General features: G+C 54.8%; 1 protein-coding gene across 1 annotated transcript in view; it reads right to left on the bottom strand.

The window, feature by feature from the left end:
* Nucleotides 1-11875: 11875 nt before the first annotated feature.
* The window catches only part of UBR4 (ubiquitin protein ligase E3 component n-recognin 4), a 137967-nt gene continuing 129781 nt past the window's right edge, over nt 11876-20061 (bottom strand). The window contains exons 102-105 of the mRNA XM_026455924.1: nt 19061-19285; nt 15843-15933; nt 14652-14814; nt 11876-12259 (exon numbers count right to left, since the gene is read on the bottom strand). Coding sequence (XP_026311709.1) covers nt 12195-12259; nt 14652-14814; nt 15843-15933; nt 19061-19285 — 544 coding nt within the window. The 3' untranslated portion in view covers nt 11876-12194. The remainder of the gene's footprint in view (nt 12260-14651; nt 14815-15842; nt 15934-19060; nt 19286-20061) is intronic.

Genomic DNA, 20061 nt, shown 5'->3' with positions numbered 1-20061 from the left:
GGTCCTGCTGACTTGTCCAGGTATTGTGCTAAGTGCTTACCAGCCGTAATCTCACTCAGTCCTCCTGTATTAGTATTCCCTCTGCAGGGATGAGGAAACTGAGGCCCACAGAGGCTAAGCAGTTTGTCCAGGGTACGCAACATGGCAGATGGCAGAGCCAGTCTGACACCAAAGCTCCCCTGTAAGAGCCCATCTCTGTTTTCCAAGCTCATGCCTGGATAAACCAGGTTTCTGCATGGTGGACAGCGGCAACCCAGCCTCTCAAACCACCTCCTGGTCTGGGACCCACCCACCTGCAACTTGCAGAAGGCCACTCCCACACGATCCTCTAGCACTTTCCCAGCCTCCCTTGCAGCTGCATGGTCATGGGACCTAGATCAGCCAATCAGCTGCACTTGTGCAGATTTGACCCCAGAGCCAGTGATGCAGAGAGGCAGGATCTAGGTAGGGGCAGGTGGCGGTGGTGGCTGTGGGCACAGCCGTGTCCTGTGTTTAGAGTGTGGCAGCCTGTGTTGACCAGTTCTTTTAACAAGAAGGAAGGGAGGGAGGGATGCTGGGTGGCTGCGGTGGACAGTTGCTGGCATCACTGCCCAGCCACAGGCATTGCCAGGGGCTTCAGGGACCTGCCCTGCCCAACCCCAGGAGGTGAGGTGAGGGGAAGCTCACAGGGGCTTCCGGGAGAGCTGTCCTGAGAAGAGGACTCAGGGACCAGCAAGCCCTGCTTTCTCTGGACCTGCTCGGGACTCTGAGGGACACTGGCCTGGGGACAGAGCCCGCAGACTCCTCAAAGACCCATGCCTTTGCAGGCCTGAGCTGCCTCTAGACTTGCTGACATATGCCCAAGACCACAGTAAGTTCCCCTTACTGTCCAGGCCGCTTTGCATTGGGTCTTCTGCTGCTCGCTAGCACACACCTCTCAGCTGCCCTACCCTCTGGCGGTGACACCAATATCTTCTTGTTCCCTGGGACAGAGCCTGGGCACTGTCTCAGCGAGGGTGCAGTGGGTAAGCTTGGCAGTTAGCCTGCCACCAGCCTGGTGACCTCGGACAAGTTGTTAGAGCTCTCCAAAGCTCAGTTTCCTCACCTGGAGAGTGGGCTCCTGAGGTGGCTGTGAAGCCCAGGAGGTCAAATGCGAAGCTCTCAGAGCAGCCCTGCCAGCTTCCCGGCTGCTGCTGTTACCAGTAATCGTCTCTGTTCTTACAACAACTCTTTCTTGTTTTGGTTTGGGTTTTTTTGTTTGTTTGTTTGTTTGTTTGAGATAGAGTCTCGCTCTGTCGCCCAGGATGGAGTGCAGTAGTACCATCTTGGCTCACTGCAACCTCTGCCTGCTGGGTTCAAGCAATTCTCCTGCCTCAGCCTCCCAAGTAGCTGGGATTACAGGTGCACACCACCACACCTGGGTGATTTTTATATTTTTAGTAGAGACAGGGTTTTGCCATGTTGGCCAAGCTGGTCTTGAACTCCTGACCTCAAGTGATCCGCCCATCTTGACCTCCCAAAGTGCTGGGATTACAGGTGTTGAGCCAGCGCATCTGGCCAACTCTTTGAGGTAGGTATTATGATCTCCATTTTACAGATGAAGAAAGTGAGGTTCAGAGAGGTGAATTCACGTGCCCAAGGCCACACAGTCAGCAAGAGGCAGAACTCCACCTGGAACCCGGTCTGTCTGACTCTCAAAGCCAGTGTCCTCCCACCTAAGCTGCCTCCCTCCTTGGTGTTGGCAAAGAGATGGGCAGGTGGCCTGGAGGATGGGTGCCAGGGCAGGCACAGTGGTTCCCAGGCCTGTGTCTCTCTCCTGTAATCCTTCAGAGATCCCTGGGCCAGCCTTTATCTCAGCCAGGGCTTAGCAACTTTTCCTAGAAAGGGCGAAGCAGGAAATGTCTTGGGCTTTGAGGGCCACCTATGGTGTCTGTCACATAGACACCAGCCCTTTACAAATGTGAAAACCATTCTTCCTTGCTGGCTGTCCAAAAGCAGGCAGGATTTGCCACCCCAGTTTGGTAAGCTCTGCTGGAATTGATCTGCCGTTGTCAGCCAGGTCAGCCTCTGGGACACTAAGTTCTTTGTGTCTGTCCCCACAGTCCTGACCATTTCCCAGGTAATGTCCTGGTAATGTCCCAGGTAATGTCTGTGTATTTCCCAGGTTGGACTGAGGACCAAGGTGAGGTGGCAAAGGGGATGGTCTTGGATTTGGACTTAAATCCCGTTTGTCACTTCGGACGGGGTGGCCTCAGTTTCCTCGTCTGGAAGATGCGAATAATAGTGTCGGCCTCATGTGGTGGTTTATAGGATGAAACTCCTTGTAAGCACTTCCCACGGAGCCAGGCACACCTTGGCAGGTAATTGCGGTGTGGGAAGCACCTGGCGGCCCAGCCCTGGTCTGAACAGCACCTCCGCCCGCTTCTTGACAAGGCTGTGGGCCTGGCAGTGCCTGATACCATGAGCTTGTGTAAGGCCCTGCCCCTCCTGGGCCTCAGTTTCCCTGTCTGAGGTTGGTTGGACCTGACCGCTGAGGGCCCGCCACCCTTCAGGAGTTAATGGAACGAAAACAGCCAGGGGCACGCCAGCTGTTTGTGCTGACGGCTCTCCCAGGCTGGACGCCACCCTGTGCGGTGCTCAGAGCAGCACGACATGGCAGGAAAGGAAGTCCAGCCTGGGCCCATCCCTGCCCGCCCATCTGGTTCAAGGCTGCCCTGCCTTCCCTGGCAGGGAGGCAAGCACAGCCCAGGCTCCAAGCCCCACCATCCCAACCCTGGAACGCCAGGCCCCAGGGAGGCAGAGGACTCTCCCCTCTGAGCCGCCGCTGTCCCCAGGTTCCCTTTGGATTCTGAGAAACCTGTCTGCCGTTCTTACCGCAGTCCAGCCCTGCGGCTGGGGCGCCAGCCAGGGTAACCGGGAGCGGGGCAGGGTGGCTCCCGGCCGGGCCCTGGAAGGCTTCTCAGAAGCCTCTGTTCCCACATCAGGGAGATGCGTCTTAGAACCCACAACTCCTTGGCATCTGCTCAGAGCTGGGCACTTTGCAAACACGGTCACATCTATCCTGTGAGGCAAGGCTGCTGACTGCCTTTTACAAGGGGCAGAACTGAGGTTGCTGGGGAAGCAGCTTGCCCAAGGTCGCACAGCTAGAATTAGAACCCAGGACTGTCTGACACCAAAGCCCTTGAACTTTCCACCCAGCCCATAGAGTTGGAAATGACCGTTGACATCGTCACCTCCCAAGTGACACATCTGAGGCATGGCCAGTAGACTGGCCTCTGCTTGGTTACCTCCAGTGACAGGGGACTCACTACCTCCAAACAGCTCTTGTCACTGTGGGAGTCCTGCTGTCAGCTGTGTTTTCCTTAGACGGAACCAAGGCCGCTTCTGTGAAAACCCTTCCTGGGAGTAGGTCCTTCATAACCCATGATGCATTTCCGGCGCCGCCTCTGTGCCAGGCTCTTGGTGAACCCAATGAGGCACGTTTGCTTCACACATGAAACCAAAGGCCTGGCCAGGCCAAAGGCTATCGCACAGCCAGCCCCGAACCCAATCTGGCCCCAGACTCCAACCTCAACCACTTTCATGCCAGCCCTGGCTTCGGGTCCCCATGCAGAGCTGGCAGATGTGGTGGGGCAGAGCAGGGAGCGGCGTCAGAGACAGGAGGCAGGGAGGGGCTGGGGAGCCTCCTGGAGCAGCTCCCCTGGGACTCAGCACAGTCCTGTGGAGAGGAAACCCTGCAGAAAGGCACGGGGCTGAGGCTTCTAGAACCTGCCTTCGCTGCTCACAGCACTTCAGGGTCCTCATGGCGCTCGGATTGACCCCTTCACCAGCCCCTCGACGTCCGTGTTCCTGACACTCCAGACCTGTCCTGGCTTCCAGGCGAGGGCCCCTGCTGCTCCGTCGGCCTCCGTGTGGGAACCTGTGTCTGGGACTTGTCTCTCCCACTGAAGCAGAGGGGGCTCCCCGAGGTCAGGGCCTGAGCTGGCTTAACTCGGCGCGTCCCATGAGCACCTGTGCCAGGACTGCCAGATTTAGCCAATAAAAATACAGGCTGCCTGGGGAAGCTTGTATTTCAGAGAAATGGTGAGACGGGTGTTTTTTAGGATAGTCTGTACTAAAGACTGTAGTTGTTCGGGGCTCTGGCTGAGCCCCCTGTAAACTTGGCACCTGGGCCTAATTCCTGTCCTGTCCCAGCCCACTGGACTCAGGAACCCAGCAAAGCACAGATCCCGCTGCCCGATACCCGCTGTAGGCCCCGCCACCGTCAGAGGTTTACATTTATTTGTTGTTTATGTGAAATTCAGATTTAACTTGGCACCTTGAATTTCACCCAGCAGCCCTAACCCAGGCCCGTCCTCTGGGTGAAGCAACCTCATCCTTGAGCCCTGATTCCCTCATTGGAATGGGATTAATAGTACTTGCCTCAGAGAGAGGTGACATGAGACAAGACCGTCGGGTACGGAATCCAGCCCTGCACAGTGGGTTCCAAGTGGGGTCCCCGAGACAGAACCCAGAGCAAGGGAAACGTAAAGGTGGTAGGCCTGCGCCCCATGGCCTGGGCCACCCCTGTGATCGCTCTTGAGGTGGCTGGAGCCCTTTTGACTGCCTGGACAGGAGGAGAGGAAGGGACTGGTGGCCCCAGTCACACTGTGCTGTGAAAAGCAGCAGCCCTCCAGCCATCGCTTCTGAAGCTGGGCAAGGAAACAGAGTGGCATTGTCCTGTTGTCTGCTGTCACACTCCGCATGTGACCCTGTCCCCTTGAATGAGCAGATTCCCGCCACATGAGGGGGTGGGGGCTGAAGCGCCCACAGCTCCATGCCCAGCATTCAGGCCCCACCAAACAAAAGCCACCTCCTAATTGCCCTGTTTGTCCTGGCATGAGGGCTGACAGGGGTGCCTGCGGAGCTGGTTCCCAGGGCCTTGCACCTTGTCTGCCCAGCCCCGAGTACGGCTCCCAGCCTACAGCCAGTTAACCCTTGGCTGTGGCTGCCCTGCCTGCCTGCTGGGCACCTGGCCAAACTCTGGCTCCCAGAGCTGTGCCCTCCTGCTGGGAGCTGGGATGATCTAACCCAATCCGTGCCCAGACCAGATGGGGAGCAGGGTCAGGTGAAGAAGCAGGGCTCAGGCTGGCTGGACAGGGAGGCTGCATCTCATTTGCGGGCTGTGCAGCCTTGGATAGGTAAGTTTGCTTCTCTGAGCCTAAGTTTCCTCATCTGTAAAACAGGAAGAGCAACAGTAACAAGAATTGGAGATCACGCAAGGCACGGAGATCCCGCTGGAGTGGGTGCTCAGTAAATACGGCTACGGTGCAGTTCCCAGATCTCTGAAGCCAGGAACAGCCTAACAGGGGGCCCAGCCAGGACCCCTTGTCGGGACCAAGCTGGCTTGTGGACAGAAGGGGTGGACAGGGTGGCACTGGCCAAAGGCGACAGAGGGACCTAAGGAACAGAGTCCAAGGAACAGTGAGCCTGAGACCCTGTCCCCTTCACTCCTGCCCATGCCCAGAACACCCCCACCTCCCATCCTGTGTGAGAGTTCGGGGCTCTGAATGACTTCCCCCTGTAAACTTGGCACCTGGGGCTAATTCTGGTCCTGTCCCAGCTCCCTGGACTCAGAAACCCAGCAAAGCACAGATCCCGCTGCCCCGTACCCGCTGTGGGTCCCACCACCGTCAGAGGTGGTGACCTTACATACCTCCCACCACGGCTTCCTCAACCCAGCGCCTCAGAAGCTCATCTCCCTTTTCCTGAGAGGCCTGGCCAACCTCTGGCAATGTCCCAGGGAGCTGCCAGAGGGCGGCACCCCATGCCCCTCAGGAGGAAGCCCGCGGCCTGCTGCAGATGCTGGAGGTCACTGGGGCTTGTGGCAGTGGCCGGAGATCGGCACCGACTCAGAGCCCAGAGTAGCCAGAGGAGGTGAGCTGGCGGGATTCTTGTCTTCATAATCCACCTGTCACTTTGACCCTTAAAACAGCACCAGCTCCCTCCGCACTTCAAGCCAGGCACCTCCCGCCCCACACTTTCCTCCCAGAAGTCATCACACTGCCGGGCGCCCACCTGGAGTGCGGCCAGGCCCCACATGCCCAGGACCCGGTTGGCCTGCGTGCAATGTGGGAAAGTGATGGGGACCTCAGGCAGGTCCGCTCCTGCTCTCCGTGCCCACTGTCCCTAACCCTAGAGTGAAGTAGTCAGAGTTCACCTGCAAGCTCTGAAGTCAGGGCAAAGGGGCAGAGTGAAACGCAGTGGATGCCAACCCCGGCCGCCTTGGCCAGGGGCAGCTCCCAAGGCAGATGGCAGCCAGTAGCCCTCCCATCCCAGGCTGGGGCCCTGATGCTCTGGAGGGCGGGTCCCTCTGACACGGCCAGGCGGCAGCGGAAACGGCTCTGCCTCTGCACATGCCTTGCTCAGCTTCTCCAGGCCTGTTGAGGCCAAAGGGGGCAAGTTGGCAACTTATGGGGACCAGGCCAAGCTCCAAGACTGAGCAACAGATAAGGAAGGGGAGGAAGGGAGTAGCCCCTCCAGGGCAGGAAACACGGAGCAGAGAGACAGAAATAAACCACGGAAAGCAAACAGATGTCACCAAAGCAACTGAACTTGTGAGTGCCTGGAAGGCGTGTACACCTGTGTGTGCGTGTCAGGTTGGGCATCTGTCCTGACACCCATAAGACAAGGAAAGGGGTGCTGTGGAGCCTAAGGGATCCTCCTCCAGACATTCTGTGATTCCTGGTTTTTTTGGTGGTGCTGCTGTTGTTTTGAGATGGAATCTTGCTCTATCACCTAGGCTGGAGTGCAGTAGCGCAATCACGACTCACTGCAACCTCTGCCTCCTGGGGTTCAAGCGATTCTCCTGCCTCAGCCTCCCAAGTAGCTGGGATTACAGGCACCCACCACCATGCCCGGCTAATTTTTGTATTTTTAGTAAAGATGTGGTTCTGTCACATTGGCCAGGCTGGTCTCAAACTCCTGGCCTCAAGTGATCCGCCCGCCTCGGCCTCCCAAAGTGCTGGGATTACAAGCGTGAGCCACCATGCCCGGCCATCTGCGATTCCTTGACACACTGATACAGTAACACTGACGGTCACAGCTAAGGCCAGCCGCGCCTGGGCTGTGCCAGGTTCTAGGACTTTCTCCTGTATTTGTTCCTGGAATCCTCACCCGCACAGACAGGTTAGGAAATTTGCTCAAGTCCCATAGCAGGGCTGGGCCCCCTCTGGAGCCCTTGGTCCTGCCTCTACACCATGCCGCCCTTGCCCTCTGACAGGGAGCGGCACCCCAAATTCAGAGCCCATGCAATGCAACTGTTTAGTCCCAGGACATGTACCTCTCGGCCGCATCCTCAGGTACGGGGCCCTGAGGCTGCCTCCGCTGGCCACGGGGACAGGAGGGAGCAAACTGGGTCACACTCCCTAAGTCAGCCTTCACCCTCTTCCTCCTTCTGGTCCCCGCACCCCAGCATGAAAAGCAACCAGTCTTCCCCGGCCAGCAACGCTCTCTCTGGAAAGGGGATTTCAGAGCCAAACACATCTGGGTTCTCATCGTGGCTCCACCCTTTGCTGTGTGAGCCTAGGTAGGTCATTAGCCTCTCTGTTTACCTGTGTTTACCTGTGTGGAGAAGGGAATGCCACCTGCCGCTTGGGATGGCTACAAGGATGGAAGGACGTGCTGCAGGTAAAACACGAGCTTCCTGCAGGCCCTGAGTAAAGGCCGGCCCTCAGCTCCCTTCCTGTTCAGAGGCTACTCTGTTCCCCCTGTTGCATCTGAGCCACCAGCCAGGCTGGGGTCAGAAAGAGGGCCAAGGGCACCAAGAGAAGGTGGGGGATTCGTCCAGGCCTCGCCCCAGGTAAGCATCAGCAGCCAGCTCCAGGAAGCTTAGCCTGGGGATTTACCTTGTCCCTCTCTGCCATTCTCTTGGTGCTGCTGGGAACCACTCAAGCTTGAAAAGGACTTGCGGTCTGGGAGACCAAAGCTAGCTCCAGGCAAAGAAACGGCCCTGCCCTGAGGTGATCTATGACAGGAGGAGGAAGGGGTATGACCCGGAGCAGGAGCCTGGCTGGAGCCCTGATTTGGGCACTCCAGCCTGGGTCTGAGCCAGCTCTGCCTCCAGCATATTCTAGGGCCTCAGTCCAGCCTTGCTGGAGGAACAGCGAAGGGCAGGAGACGGTGGGGAAGGGCCCTCAGGGGCCCACCTGCTCCAGCCTGTTCCTGGAATCAGGTTTGGATTTACTGCCCATCATCCCAGAGTTAGGCATAGCGTTGTGGAGATAGCTGACTGTTTCTTGGGAGATCCTGACACAGACCCATCATTCAGCCAACAAATACTCCCCGAGTGTCCTCCATGCACCGAGCAGATGCAGCAGGAAATAAAGGAAAGCTACCAGCAGGACGCAGCTGAGGGAGATGAACAGGCAAGCTGACCACAGCTGCATGAGGCCGGCAGAAAGCACCGAACAGGGCAGGCAGGGGGCAGAGAGGGCCCCGGAGCGCACTGCTCTCCCACACTGGGGCTCGGGGCATCTCTGAGACCTGAGTGGAGGGAGGAGAGGAGCCATGCAAACACCTGGGCTAACGGGACAAGGAAAGCCTGTGAGGTGGATGTGTGCCCTGTGCCAGGGGACAGCAGGGAGCAAGTGTGTGGAGCGGGGGATGAGAGGGAGGAGGGAGGAGGGAGGCTGGAGAGGGTCTGGGAGCCTGGGAGGTAGTTTAGCTGGCCTTCAAAATGTGAAAGTGAAAAGAGAGTTTCAGAGGCAACCGCCTGCAGCGTTTTTTAAGTGACAGTTCTGGGTGCTTGGAGAACGGACTGCAGAGCGGGAGGAAGTGGGAGAGCCAGGAGCTGGGTCTGGGTGCAAGGTGGTGGGAAGTGGCCAGCTCTGGGCTACATTCTGCAGCCTAGACAGCAGACTGAGTCTCTTCTGGCTCCTCCCAGTCCCCTAAAGGGACCCAATGCTGACAGCCACGCACAGACTAAGTGCCCAGCTGAGGTTTGCTAAGTGACCAAAGAGGATGCCCGTTGCAACCAGACACGAGAATCTGGCCATGGGCAGGTTGGAGCCGGGGGTGGACCAACCCAGCCACCCACCTAAGGAGCATGTCAGCCACAGCCTGTCCCCCACGCTGATCTGTCTACACTCCACACTGCCACCTCACACCTGTCCTGGAAGCCCTCAGTTCTGACTCTCTCCTCTCCATGAGGACAGAGTCTGTTTGATGCACGCTGTGCCCTCCGCCTGTGTTAAGTCCCTGGCACCGAGGAGACACTCGCTACATCCTGGAAGGAACAAATGAAGTCGCATGACCCAGAGTAATCTTTGGAGTCCCACAGACCCCTCAGCTCCTGACTCCCTAGCAGACGAGTTACCTCCTCTGGGGGCCGCCTCCCCATCGGTAAGGCGGAAATTCCAGCACCTAATGTACAGGGTTGATGCAGGAGTGAAATGCAGAGAACAGAGCACAGCCCCTGGTGTCCCAACAAACACCCCCGGGGAGGGGAGGTGCAGGCAGGGGCCTCCCTTTTCACCTCTAAGAGCAACAAACTTGGACAGCTGGGCGCCAGGGCGGCTGCTGACTGACCAATGCCAGAGGCTTCAGCCGTTCTACAAGGAAGGTGTTGACACTGCCTCCCCAACTTTATAGCTGAACTCGAACTTTATAGGATTAAAAGCGCAGCTATCATTAGGCGTAGGCAGTCCAGAATCAACTTAATTCCCCAACAGGGGCTGCCTATTGAGAAAGACAGGGACCCAAGAAACAATGGGCCCAGATACTGGTGTGGGACAGGAGAGGGCTAAGTGGCTTTTTCTTCGGTGTCCTTCGATGCTCCTTTCGTGAGACCTGGGCCTGGAGAGGTGTGGCTCTCTCCCCAGCCCAGACCAGCCTCCACTCCTGCTGCAGCCCAGACCAGCCTCCACTCCTGCTGGAGCAGGCCAAAAGCACCCCCTGGAACCTGTCGCAGACCTCATGGCTGCTGTGTCAGCAGCCTGTCTGGGGCTATGGCAGAGCCACTAGAAGCATCCCTGTGCAGACACCAGGAAAAGCTCTACCAGTGAAAACAAGGTATGTTTGGGCTGGGGCCAACATCCTCTGAGGCCTTTGCAAGAAATAAAAAAATGCAGGGCAGACAAAAATAAGCAAACACCTTGTAGTGAGCTTTGGTGACTCTACCTTTGCAGGCCAGAGCAGCAGGCCTCGCGACGGCTTCTGAAGGCATCAGGTTCACACTCACTGCCCTGAAGTGTGACGATGGACGTGCTGAGCCTCCCTGAGCCACATGAAGCAGCGAGGCCGGTCTCTGCGCAGCCGACCCCGTGCCACCAGCTCACCTGGCTGCTCCCCACGCTCCCTCCTCACTTCGCTGTCCGGATGACGCTGCTCCACTTTATTCCTCACAAGGGGGTTATGTAACAGTGAACACAGACTCCTGAACACCTGAATCGGTCTCTCGGAGACCAAGAGAAAGTGGGCAGCACAGACACACAGCGGGAGCCAGCCTGGGGCATTGCCAGTGTGAGGCGGAAGCGTGTCGAGACCAGGGTCTCCATCGTCCTCACCCGGGGCAGGGGGGCCTTCCTTCAGACTAAAACAAGTTCACTAACAGTAAGAGGAGCTACTAGTTTCTACATGGCAGGCAGATTAGCTCGTGGAAACCTCAGCACCCTCCCGCCACAAAGATATTCTTCCCATTTGACAGATGAGGAGACTGTGGGCACAGCAGGCAGTGGAGCTGGGATCTGAACAAAGGAGTGAGTGCCTGGCCACGCTTCAACCAGGCTGCTCCCCTCCCTGGAGCCATGCCAGTCCCTCAGAAGCCCGGTGTCCCCAACACAAACACCAAAGTGTGCTCGTGCAAGCCAGCACATGCATGCTCTGGTCTGCCAGGGCTTCCAGCTGGGCCCTTGCCACAAACGCCTTTGTCTCTCCAGCTTAGTCCAGGCACGACACTCATGCCCGCTTGTGGCTGTTCGGTCAGAGGCTCTGGGGAGGGATGTGAAATCCTGGCTGTGGAAGTCTACAGGAGCCCAGAGGCCACCCCCAGTCCCAGATCATCTGGCCTGAGGAGTGAGCCACAGAAACTGGACATCCAGACAGAGGAGGCCGACGTCAGTTGGCTGAGTGGCCCACAAAGAAAAAAGGAGACAGGCATGAGCGAGCCCTCCCTCCCACGCGGGGAGCCTTTTCCCGAAGTCTGGGGAGAGGCCCCCGGGAGTCCTGCTGCCCACGTGTATAGGGGAGCAGGTCTGAGGTCTCCAGGAGCGGCAGCCACACTGGTCAGGACATAGCTTCGGAAGCACAAACCTGACAACTCCACAGCCCCGGGCTCCTGGGGGTGAGCGGCTCTGGCTCATGGGCCCTTTCTTGAAGAGATGAGAAATAAGATACACTGGGTGCCTGGCATGTCGATAGCAGCCACTCTCTTTATCCTGATCCTAAGTCTGCCCCAGGCCCTCTCTTAACATGACAACCCTGGAGAGAGGTCACCAAGGGATTCCGGATTCACAGCAGCATGAGAACGTCAAATGCTCCCCAGGCCTCTGTGGTCCAACAAGACCGTGCCCTACTCCACAAGCCTTCCTTCGGCCAAGGGCTAGGAAAGTTCTGGGCTCCACCGGCCTTCCTTTAGCCGAGGGCTAGGAAAGTTCTGGGTTCCACATATCTTTGGGTTCCAGCTCTTAAGGCCAAAAAATTAAGAGCAAGGCATGGGCTTTGTTTTGGGAAAAATCAGAGCCATCAAATGTGGTGCCCCAACTTGTCGGCCAAGAATAGACAGGTTCCACTTAGCTCTGACAACAGGCCTGGAGACAGCGATTCTGACATGAGTCTTCGCGGAAATGGCTATGCATTCAAGGGAAACCATTTGGCCTGCACCACTGAGGAGGAGCTGAAGCAGCAGGTTACACCTTCGTTTTCAATGTGTATTAAGTCATTTGTTTATTTCTCAAGATGTGCACACTCAAGTATGAAGTTGGCCGGGACAACTCATGGCTCCTAGGTATGTACAGGCCCTTTGATGGCTTGGGTTACACAACTTCATAGCTAGTGCACCACACACACGAGATAAAACAGGAAGCCTAAAAACCCCAAGCCACACCAAGAAAAATGAGAGAGGGGAGGGCGGGGTAACAATGCAGCATCTGCGGAGGGAACTCAACGCACAAGGAGGGAGAACAGAGGGTGGAAGGCAAGCCAGCTTCGTCTTCGCTGCTGCAGCTGCTGTGTGGTGGTCAGGGGACTGAGTTCAACAGGTCCTTCAGGAAGCTCTCTGGATCGGTGATTTCTGATAAAAGACCTGCAAAGCACAGCGGGCAGAGGTGTGTCAGGGGCGGGCGTGCAGCCCCCATTCCCCCTGAGTCACAGCCGCCGCATCGAGCAGAGAACACACTGCGGCCGACAAGCTCTGGCCTGGCTGCTCACTGGACAGCAGCATGACTGGGGAGGCAGTCATTGAGCAAACCCTGTTCCGCAGCAGGAATCCTGTTCCAGAAGCAAGCAGTGCTGCTGGGGGTGAAGTGGAAGAGGCCACACCTGGCTCAGGAACACCCAGGGATGTGCAAATCCACTGACCCCCAGTGCAAAATGGAAGGTGGGTTCTGAAAGGAGAGGGCCTGCAGTCTACCATCTTCTCAAAGGGATCTGGGACCAAAGAAAGCCCTGCCCCCAAGGGCTGGGAGGAGCAGCGCAGGGTGGCAGGACCCCAGCTTCTTCTGAGCTCTCATCTGATGATGGGTCCTGGGCTCCTGAGCAGGTTGTCAAAGCTCAGGAGCTCCATTTCCTCAGCCATCACACGGAGACAGGGAGAAGCCCTGCGGGCCCACCGTGGGGCTCAATGAGGCCCTTCATGTGCAAGCGCCTCACTCACAGAAAGTGCTCAAGCTGCATGGAGGCCTTGGTGGCCCCACCCCTCTGTCACTGAGCAGGGGACAGGAGACGCCAGAGCCACACGTAAACCAGCCGTGGAGCTGCTAGCCCTAAAGGCCCAGCGGCATCCGAACTGAAGTCATCGCCCAAGCATCTGGGCTAATGGAAGAGAGAGCAGCTCAGACTATCCCCGTTTGGCTTTGGAAGGTGTTTTTGTTCTCACATTTGAATAGGGTGTGTCTGATGTTCTGAAATTTTCTAACAGCTTAAACAAAGTAATAAAGTGGTGCTGTCAAAACGTGACCTAGGAGTGGAAGGCACGGAGGCTCGCTGCCCGGCTAGGGCTCTGGCTCTTCCCAGCTGCAGGCCAAGGGTGCTGCCAGCAGCTCAGGGCTGGTGTAGAGCCCGAGCCCAGGGGACCCTCCTTCCCCTGCCCACCTCCTCCTCCTCCTCTCACTAGCTCCAACTTCCACAGTCACAGTGACACAGGCTCATGCAACAGGCACAGGGCCCAGCACTGAGGACTTTAGCAGCCCACCTGGTCCCAGGGCTGACTTTCTGGGAAGAACACGAGGCATGTGCTAAGGTATGATGCTGGTGAAACGTCTAGGCTGAAACAGAGCCAGTGGGAGCTGTAAAGAGGTGGTGGAGTTAACACACACAGGGAGGTGAGCAGTGCTAGCACAGGCCCACCCAGACGCAGAGGCAGGCACCAAGCCAACGAAGGCCACACCAGCACAGAGCTTCCACTGAGGCCACTGCAAGGGGCAGCCAATGTGGAGGCACAGAGCTTTTTGGGAAAACCCATCAGCTGGCTCTGAGCTGGGAAGAAAGAGGAATTCACATTGAGCAACACTCTGGCCCTTTAGTGGGTCTCATTCCCAGAGGATAACAAGATAGAGAAAACGTTAGCAGAGGCATTCTCCTAAGAGTGGGATCTGGGGGTATTGTTCTCCTTTATACTTCACAAAATTCCCACGATGAACACCAGAACAACGTGAAACAAGTTCACAAAAAAGAGTTGGCAGGTTTGGTGACCTGTGCTTTGGCTCTGGGGAGCTGACCTTTGTAGGGAGGGTGTTCTGATGGGGGCTGTAATGCTGTGGTGCCCACAACCTGACAGGCACTGTCTCTTAACCCTAGGTGGATTTCCCAGGCACGGGCCAAGTCACCTCCCTCTGCTGTCACTTGGTGCTTGGTTATGAAATCCAAAACAATTCTAATGTGTTTGTTTGCAATTCGAATGATAAATTTGTTATACAAAGAATTTCATTTTTACTAGCAGTGGGACAAGGAATTGTCTGACCACAACTCCCACACCCACAGTTCAGAGTGGCCCTGCTCGGTCGCCCATGTCTCCCTCAACTGTGACCTAAGACGCAGGAGGAAGACGAGGTATTGCAATTTGCGTGTTAATTCTCTGAACTGCCGTTAAAAAACAGACTCAAACAGGGACCCTACCACTTTCTAGCTATGTTCCCTTGGCCACTTATTTGATCTTCAGAGCCTCATTTACCCCATCTATAAAATGGGGATAACCAAAGCTCCTGCTTCATATAGGGCTGCCGCGAGGGCTGAGATCATGTACGGTGAACAGACCACGCCTGGGCAAGAGGGAGTGCTCAGTACATGTTAGAGCTGCTGTTCTTACTACTGGTGACTTGCCATGTAGGCATCGTTCCCAGGGCTTTTGGTGGCAGCTGACAGGCTGGCTCATACTGCGTTTCCTCTGGTTGTGAAGATAAAGCTACGGCTGGCCCCCCTGAGGAAGACACGGGGCTTTGCTGTGGAGGATCTTTCAAAGAGAAAACCTTGACACTAACCGGCCACATCGAGGAACTCTGAGAAGGTCTCCACTGGCATGAACTCCTCCTGGAAGGTTTTCAGGGCTTTGTCGGCAGCTTCGTAGATGGGCATGTCGTTGTGGCGGATGTACTCAGCGAGAGAGCAGGACCAGCCTCCCTCTGTGTTACTGGTAGGCACCTTCTACGAGAATCAACAGGAGACAGAAAGGTGGGTGACTTATTGCTGCCTCATCTTCCACCTCAAGTCAGTCAGGCCATTTCAACCCCTCAAAGGACGGCCCTCCCAACCTACACCAAAGCAAACCAACATACACCCTAGAGCGCGCGTTTTGTCTCCAGGAATAACAAAATTTTACTTCATTCCTCTTAGGGCCCCCTTATTAGGCACTGAACCTACAGGTTCCAAGTGGCTGCATTCCTTCCCCATACACTTCCCATCCACGTTCCCCAGAGCAAAGGGACTTGTCGACGTGCTTCCATGAGCTGTTTCATTCCAACGACGAAAGGAACCAACTCAAAAACTCAGATTCCCTCCGGAGAGGACTGTCCTGTTATAAGCTGGCTGCGGTAAGTCAGACTCACTCAGGGCAACAGAGCTTATCCCAACAGCGTGGCAAGAGCAGCACAGAGAGACCCAGGAGGGAAGGTCTTCCTGCACAGTCGAGCCTGGAGCAGGCTCAGGAGCAGATGACAGGAGTGATCTCAGCTACAAATGTGGGCCGGGTGCGGTGGCTCACGCCTGTAATAGCAGCACTTTGGGAGGCCAAGGCAGGTGGATCACTTGAAGTCAGGAGTTTGAGACCAGCCTGACCAACATGGAGAAACCCCGTCTCTACTAAAAACACAAAATTAGCCAGGCATGGTGGCACATGCCTGTAGTTCCAGTTACTTGGGAGGCTGAGGCAGAAGAATCACTTGAACCTGGGAGGCGGAGATTGCAGTGAGCTGAGATCACACCACTGCACTCCAGCCTGGGCAACAAGAGCAAAACTCTGTCTCACAAAACAAAACAAATGTACCTCACAGACACAAGGCTCCAGGCTGCCAGTGTCAATCCCTCCCACAGCTGGGGTTGTTTGTTTCTAGGAACAAAGCGCCCCCAGGCCAGCGGAGGAGCAGCCATGTGGGTGCTGAGGCAGGGTCAGGGACAGGAGTGCAGACATTTTACATTCTTGCCAAAACCCACTGGGCCTCTGACAGCCTCCTTACCTTAAACATGTTGTAAATGAGATCGACGAGGGCCCAAAAGAGAAGGGAAGAACGGTAAGCGGAATAGTCCTTCACTGCCTTATCTGTCAGCCTGCAAAAGAAAGTCCAGTTCCATCACATGAAGTCCCTAGGAGGATACTCACAAGGACAGAGCAAGGCATTCTGGGAGCAAGGAAGAGTCACAGTGGTCTATGCATCTTGGAGTTCCAGGGACTTGCCTTCTGCTTGGAAAAAAGCAGCTGTGGGCAAGAACCTCTGAAGCCCTGGGACCCAGAAGTTTATTGGTCATAAAAACGCTCCATGAAATTCATCTGATTCTCTCAGTGCCCATCTTCCAGATCAGGGTAAAATGGAACCGGGGGAGACATCACCAGGGCAGACGTGGCAAACACAAGGCTACTGACTTAAAGAAAGGCAAAGGATTCCTATGTATCCCTTGTGTTTGGGCCCCCCACAAACTCTTGGAATTTGATGGAACCTAATAAATGAGGTAGGAAACAAGGTCCTAATTCAGTCTTTACGCTCCCACTAGGAGAAATTTCTTAAAAGTCAGCAGACCTAAACCAGTCAAACACAGTAACTTGTCAAACATGTGCTGTGTTAAATGGCAGCAAGGTGCTAGGAAGTTGGTGTTAAGCAATGGTAATGTCTAAGATGGAGCATGCGGCCACCCTGACATCACCTAAATCCTGGGATAATCCAAGTTGCTCACCACACCCCGTTGTTTCTAACCAGTATCGTTGCTACTTAATCCAATGATTCAGTTCAGGATTAAAGACCAGCCAGTTCCTTGGAATATAGGGGGCGGCGGCGGGGGTGGGGAATGCCTCTACCAACGTCCACTGCATTCTCAGCAGGCACTCTTGGTTTGAGGGATGATTACACCAGGTAGAGCCAGTACGAAATACAGAAAGACCAGGCTCCCCTCGGCTGGAACACATCCCATGACTAAAGGGACATATATTAAATGTTTAGTATTAAAATGCATGGGTATAAGAATCATAAAAATAAGACAACATAGATGGTATTTACTATAAAAGCTAAAACTATATGGGCCTCAAGTGAAGGGCTGCCTAGCATGAGACAGGCCATCCACACCTGCATTCAACAAATAACTTACAAAAAACTAATAATAATAAATGGGGACAATTCCCTCTCTACTAAAATATGCTTCCTGTGGCCTCCCTCTGCCCCAGTACCTTCCTGAGCCCCCACTTTCTCTCCTGCATACGTGTGACGATGCTGCAGGCTAAAGTCCTAGAAGGTGGACCTGTGGACGAGGACAAGAATCCATTTCTCTGCAGTTCTTTACCCTGGCAGATAAGGTAACAGATCAAGTTCTGACAGATGCCTGAGAACGTCCCAGGTTTCTGTACTTGCAAGTTCCTGGCAGAGGCACTTTTTTTCTGAATGTCAAATGTGCAGAAGAGGCCAGTTTCTGCTGAGCTACATTTCTGTGTCTCTGCTACTACTCCTTACCCCATGACTTACAGGACTTAGGACAAAGACTGCCGCCAGTGAGGCCGCCCCAACGCCAGGATGATACCTCTAAACGCCCTTCCAGCCGTGGTCTCTCCCCAATGGGTCTCCTCCCAGTATCGGGCAAACTCACAGTGCCTTTCCTAGTCTGCTTGATGAGTGCCGGGTTCACAGCCCCAGACCATGGCCATGTTTGGCCCTTTGCTGTGGCTGTTCTGCTTTGGTAAGCAGAAATCTTGAGTGACCCTGCCCAACTTAATTATTTAAGGCCAATTAGTAAAGGTGACTAAACTGCTACAGAGAAAACAGCAACTCATGAATGTAGCTCACACTGGATTTCCTAATTAAGCTGTGACCAAATCAGCTTTTCCTTAACTGCCTGGGACAGTAATGAATGCTAGTCTCCTAACTGAGAGCAAAACAGCTCCTGTGGGTTCTGATTTCACACCCGCCATGGAGAGACTGTGCCCAATAAATGGCTGCTCTTTTGCATGGATGCAGCATATGGATGCAGGCCAAGCCTGACTTCTCAACTTAGTATTCTCAAGATCTAACTTCTGATTTCCAGCAGCTAGTTAACTATTAATTCAGGCTCTTGGGAAATACTGGAAAGTGGTATGTTAGGAATGGGGGCAGGGGTTACCTAGGAATCTAACAAGACTTGCCCTTTCCACTCTCCAGTGACAATTTGGTACAGGCCAGATTCAACAGTACAGCTCCAACCTAGTCTCTCTGGGGGCATGAAGTGCCCACAGAGCAGAAATGCTTGATCAATTAGGGCTAATGGACATAAAGACACCAGGTGTGCCAATGAGGGCACACGCTATTTCCACTTGGCTTGTCTGTATCATGGCCCTAAAAGTTTCCCTCTGCTCCCTGGCTGGCCTACAAATGTGGACATGATCCCACGAATCCTGGGCTAGAGCAGTATCACAAAAATCACAAAACCGATCTTCCAGAAATGAAGCAGAGACACATTTCACTCGAGGGACACAAGCAAACCAAATCCTGCTCTGTAGCTCCCCACGACAGGCAGAGACTGTGTGGGGCCGCTGGCAGCCTGAGTGGTACCCATGGAGTCTCCCCTGTGCACAGCAATCCATGTGGGTCCTCAAAGAGATGCTGTGGTGGTTATTTACAGCTGTTTCTCTCGAGACCATCAGACTCAAATCACAGCCCAAGGTCATAAATCAAAGACCACTTCCTTTCTGACACACTCTTTCTTGGGGAGCTGTCCACATGTATAGGAGAGTGGTCTAGAAGAAGAAAGGTTCACAGGCTGTGGGACGCATGGGATAGGAATGTAACCAAGAAGAGAGAGTGAAGACGAGTTTTTAATTATTAGAAAATACCCCATGTGGCCACACTGAAACTTTCCTGGCTTATGCCAATGCCAGCAAGATTTGGAAAACCTGATTACTGTTCTTAGCCCTGGCAGCTCTGACTGTCTCATTGGTTGTATCACCCTGTGCCTGGCTGCCTTCCTCTCTAACATTTTCTACAGTAGGTAAGCCTGCCTCTACCTTTGTAGTAGCTGAACACAAAACCCAGAAATGACCAGGCAACCTCCAGCTATCAGCTTAGACTCCTGACATGACAGACTGAGAAGGGAGAAGGGCTGGTGTCCACTGCCGCAGTCACAAAGCATGCCTCCACCTAGCACATGTGTACCGCTAAGCAGCTTTTCAAAACTGATTATGGGAAATAGTGAGCAGCAGCTTCCCGAAGCAGGTACTGACCTGGTGGCTCCACCTGGAGCCACTGCCCGGGCCTGCGAGGTCACCAGCAGCCTCCGCAAGATTTCCACACGTGTGGCTCTCCACTGCTCAGGGGACAGGATGTGAAGGGCCAGGACCGTGAAATAGTGGGGCCCATCCACTTCAAAGGCACTCTCCACCCACTTCTCCTTAGGCTGTTCCAGAAAGCCTTGGAGGTTCTTCTCTTCTCGGGAAGTTGCTCGGGTTCTAGAAGAAAACAGGCAAGATAAAATAAAAGCAGGGTGGAAGCAGGACCCGGCAGCAAGAGCAGGAAGAATTTGCTCAATTTGTCACTGCCTTGTGACGTTTGCTGAACGTTTGGATGACTGAACACTCCCCATCCATCCTTGACTACTCCTCCCACTCCCTCTGACAATCCATGATCCATGCCCTTCTTCCCCTTCCAGGCCCTTCTTTGTAGCATCTTCCCTTCTTCCCCGGCCCCCGCTTCTAGCTCCCACCCCAGCTCTGACACAATTCCAATCAACTACTGGTTTCTGAGCACCATGTATCAGGGACATTCATAATCCCCCCAACACGGAACTGTGCTAGTAACTCCAGAGGCCCAGAAAAGTGAAGTGACTTGCCCAGTCACCAAGCTAGTGAGTAATGGGGCCAAAACATGAATCAAGATTTCCTAGCGGGTCCACAGCCTGACTCCCCCTTGCTCCACATAGTCTTGTTATGTTATGTTTACATGGTTTGCACTAAATTTGCATGTGGTTCCTTTCCTAGGCTCCCTCTTCCGGTTTGTCTTATGATCTAGGTCCTCCTGCCTTCGTGAGAACAGTCTCTCCCAGATGAGTGCGGCTTCTTGTCCTCATGTGTCCTAAGTTGCAATGATGATGATGATGATGACCACAGCAAACTCAGTGCCAGGCGCTGCTCTAAGTGCTTTACAGGGATTATTTCACTGGGTATTCACAAGAACACTATGGGACAGGTGCCACCACTATCCCAATTTTAAAGAAACAGAAAACCGC

Source organism: Piliocolobus tephrosceles, chromosome 1 (genome assembly GCF_002776525.5).
Source record: "Piliocolobus tephrosceles isolate RC106 chromosome 1, ASM277652v3, whole genome shotgun sequence".
In the NCBI taxonomy this organism is placed as follows: Eukaryota; Metazoa; Chordata; class Mammalia; order Primates; family Cercopithecidae; genus Piliocolobus; species Piliocolobus tephrosceles.
The sequence above is the reverse complement of the archived record's forward strand: the minus strand, read 5'-3'. Positions and strand labels throughout refer to the sequence as shown.